The sequence below is a fragment of the Sander vitreus genome, chromosome 11 (assembly GCF_031162955.1).
Source record: "Sander vitreus isolate 19-12246 chromosome 11, sanVit1, whole genome shotgun sequence".
In the NCBI taxonomy this organism is placed as follows: Eukaryota; Metazoa; Chordata; class Actinopteri; order Perciformes; family Percidae; genus Sander; species Sander vitreus.
In genome coordinates, this window is record NC_135865.1 from 22386800 (window position 1) to 22389410 (window position 2611).

General features: G+C 40.8%; 1 protein-coding gene across 1 annotated transcript in view; it reads right to left on the reverse strand.

The window, feature by feature from the left end:
* Window positions 1-81: 81 nt before the first annotated feature.
* cerkl (CERK like autophagy regulator) overlaps window positions 82-2611 on the reverse strand; it is a 27148-nt gene continuing 24618 nt past the window's right edge. Inside the window, exons 12-13 of the mRNA XM_078262371.1 lie at window positions 2090-2286; window positions 82-878 (exon numbers count right to left, since the gene is read on the reverse strand). Coding sequence (XP_078118497.1) covers window positions 800-878; window positions 2090-2286 — 276 coding nt within the window. The 3' untranslated portion in view covers window positions 82-799. The remainder of the gene's footprint in view (window positions 879-2089; window positions 2287-2611) is intronic.

The following is a 2611-nucleotide window of genomic DNA, read 5'->3' on the forward strand; positions in this document are numbered from 1 at the left end:
CCTTGTTGTTTCTCATGATTACAACGGTTACTCTAAAGATCTGCATTATCTCAATAAAAATTTTTTTTTTTAAAAAGCTTCTAAATAAAAACAGCTCTGTCATATGTATATAAAACGTTGGACACTTTGGGCTTTCCAGTCTGGATCTGCTCATCTGTACAGAAAGCTGATTGACTATCACCAACGTAACACTATTCAAACAAATCAAATCAAATCAATACACTCAGTACTCCGCTAACGGAAAATAAACTCTTTTCCTCACAGTGTTGGATTCAATTAACTACTTTTAGCTCACATGTAATTCAAACTATAGGTTTAAATTACAGATGAATCTTTGCCCTCTGCAGCAGAACCAGAAACTGGACCAGATAAAACAAAATGAAAATTGCAATAAAAAAAATAGGCAACACAAATTAGAATAAAATAAAGTCATGTGAGAAGAGATGGTAGTTAATATATAGTAAAATGTAAACATTAATTTGAATTTTTTTAAAAAGCATCCTCAATGTATCCTCAACAATCAGGTCTAGAAGTGATAAATGTTTATAAAGCACGGTAGTTTGGAGTTAAAGGTAGCTTACACAAGTTACCTTATAGCTAATTAAAGCTGCAGTAATCAATCAAAAGAAGAAAATCAATCAATGCAGCTTTAACGTTCATGTCGTAAACAGGAAGCTGCAAAGCTACTGTCACTACTTTAGGTGTTTTGCTACTTTGAATGAAACGTCTACTTGAGTTCACATCACGATGGAAACAGTAATGACCTAGAGAGGGCGCCGTTGGGCACCCTCTGCTGGACTCAGATGCAGCTGCAGGAGACGGTCGACTCGGCCTCGTCCACTTCCTCCCCGTACAGAGTGATGAGCCGTGGGTGGACCCTGAACACACCCCCACACACACACACACACACACACACACACACACACACAAACGTAGACTACTTTAATATGATATACAGTGGTTTTTTAATGTATGTATAACTGTTGGTTCAGTTATTATACAGCTTATTGATTATATTTTAGTTTACTCTGTAGCTTCAATGAATAAATAGAAATCTGAAGACATCACCAAAGAATGTCTAATAAGGGAAGAAGTTCCACTCTCGTTATTTCCGGCTTCTGAACTGGTTGCAGTTCCACCAGAGTTCCATATAGGGGGCGCTCACAGGCCAGTGCAGAATGAATGGGACTCTATGGAGCTATACCCCTCAAAATCCACTTTTCTCAGGATATAATTTTTTGTCTAGTAATTTGAATGTTGCATTCGAAAGGGGAGGCTAAGAAAAAACACACTGCTGGGTGTTAGATTTTTTTAAAGTGGCTTTTTTGTTCTAAAAAGCCTTTTAAAATGTCAATGACGTCATACACATATACGGCCAGAGATACTGCTTTACGGCAAGCTCTGAGTCGCTTCCTTTGTTCTCTCGAAGCATCGACAACACAGCTGACAGGTTAGGCTCTCCCTGTTAATACACGTGCTAGAAAGAGGTTTGCTAATGTTTTAAAGACCACGCCGAAATATTCACTCTGACATTCTGGTTCTGCTTTGGATGCTGTCAAGCGGGATCTCCGATCGTAATCAGTCCTTCACTGACCAATCAGCATTTATTAGCAGAATGCTAGCGTGTTATGGGCAACAACGACTCAACCTGTAAGAAATCGAAAGAACACAAGTACTCGTTCATTCAACTTTTGACATATAATCCATGTTGAACTTGCAAAAACTACAATCAAATCTGAGATTTCTCAACGACAATCAGGCGAAAGAGACACATTTAGCCGTCTAGCTCCATAGAGTCCCATTCATTTAGCACTGGACCGTGATCACCCCCAGTGGACCTCTGGTGGAACTGCAACCAAATTCGGTACAATGGGGCTGAATAGGGAGTGGAACAGCTTTCCGTAGACGGGCTTTGACATCACTTTGAACGTTTTCAGAAATCACTTTTTTCCTGATATTCTAAAGGCCAAAAGCAAAATGTATTAAGTTAATCAATCATTACATTTATAATTAGCAGCAGCCCTGTTTCACTCAGCGGAATGATACACAATAACAGTATTTATGAATAAATTATATTGGTAATTTTTACCTGACAAGCACTTCGTTAGCAATTTCCACCAGCTCTCCGTCGATGTTCCAGGGGAAGGTGGCTCCCTCCGATTGGATGATGGGCGAGGTTTTGGACTCTCCCTCTTCCTCGCTCTCTTCCTCTGACCAGCCAATCAGTGAGCGGGGCCGGATCTTCACAGCTGACACAGTGTGCGTCTCCACAAATGAGAAGCTGAACTGCAGACAGACAATCAGACAGTAAAGACTAACAGATGTGTGTGTGTGTGTGTGTGTGTGTGTGTGTGTGTGTGTGTGTGTGTGTGTGTGTGTGTGTGTGTGTGTGTGTGTGTGTCTTCACAGGCCAAAGGTCAGCTGAGGAGAACAGAAAGGCTCATTAAGATCCTCGTTAAACAGCTAGATTATCTGAGGATAAGAGGAGGACTGGGTTTCTTCCTGTTTACAATCCTCTTCTGCATCTACTGTAACACCATTAAAATCCAACAGGGGGTAGCAAAGACCAGCAGCCAGACAGACAGACAGACAGACAGACAGTCTCTCTGTC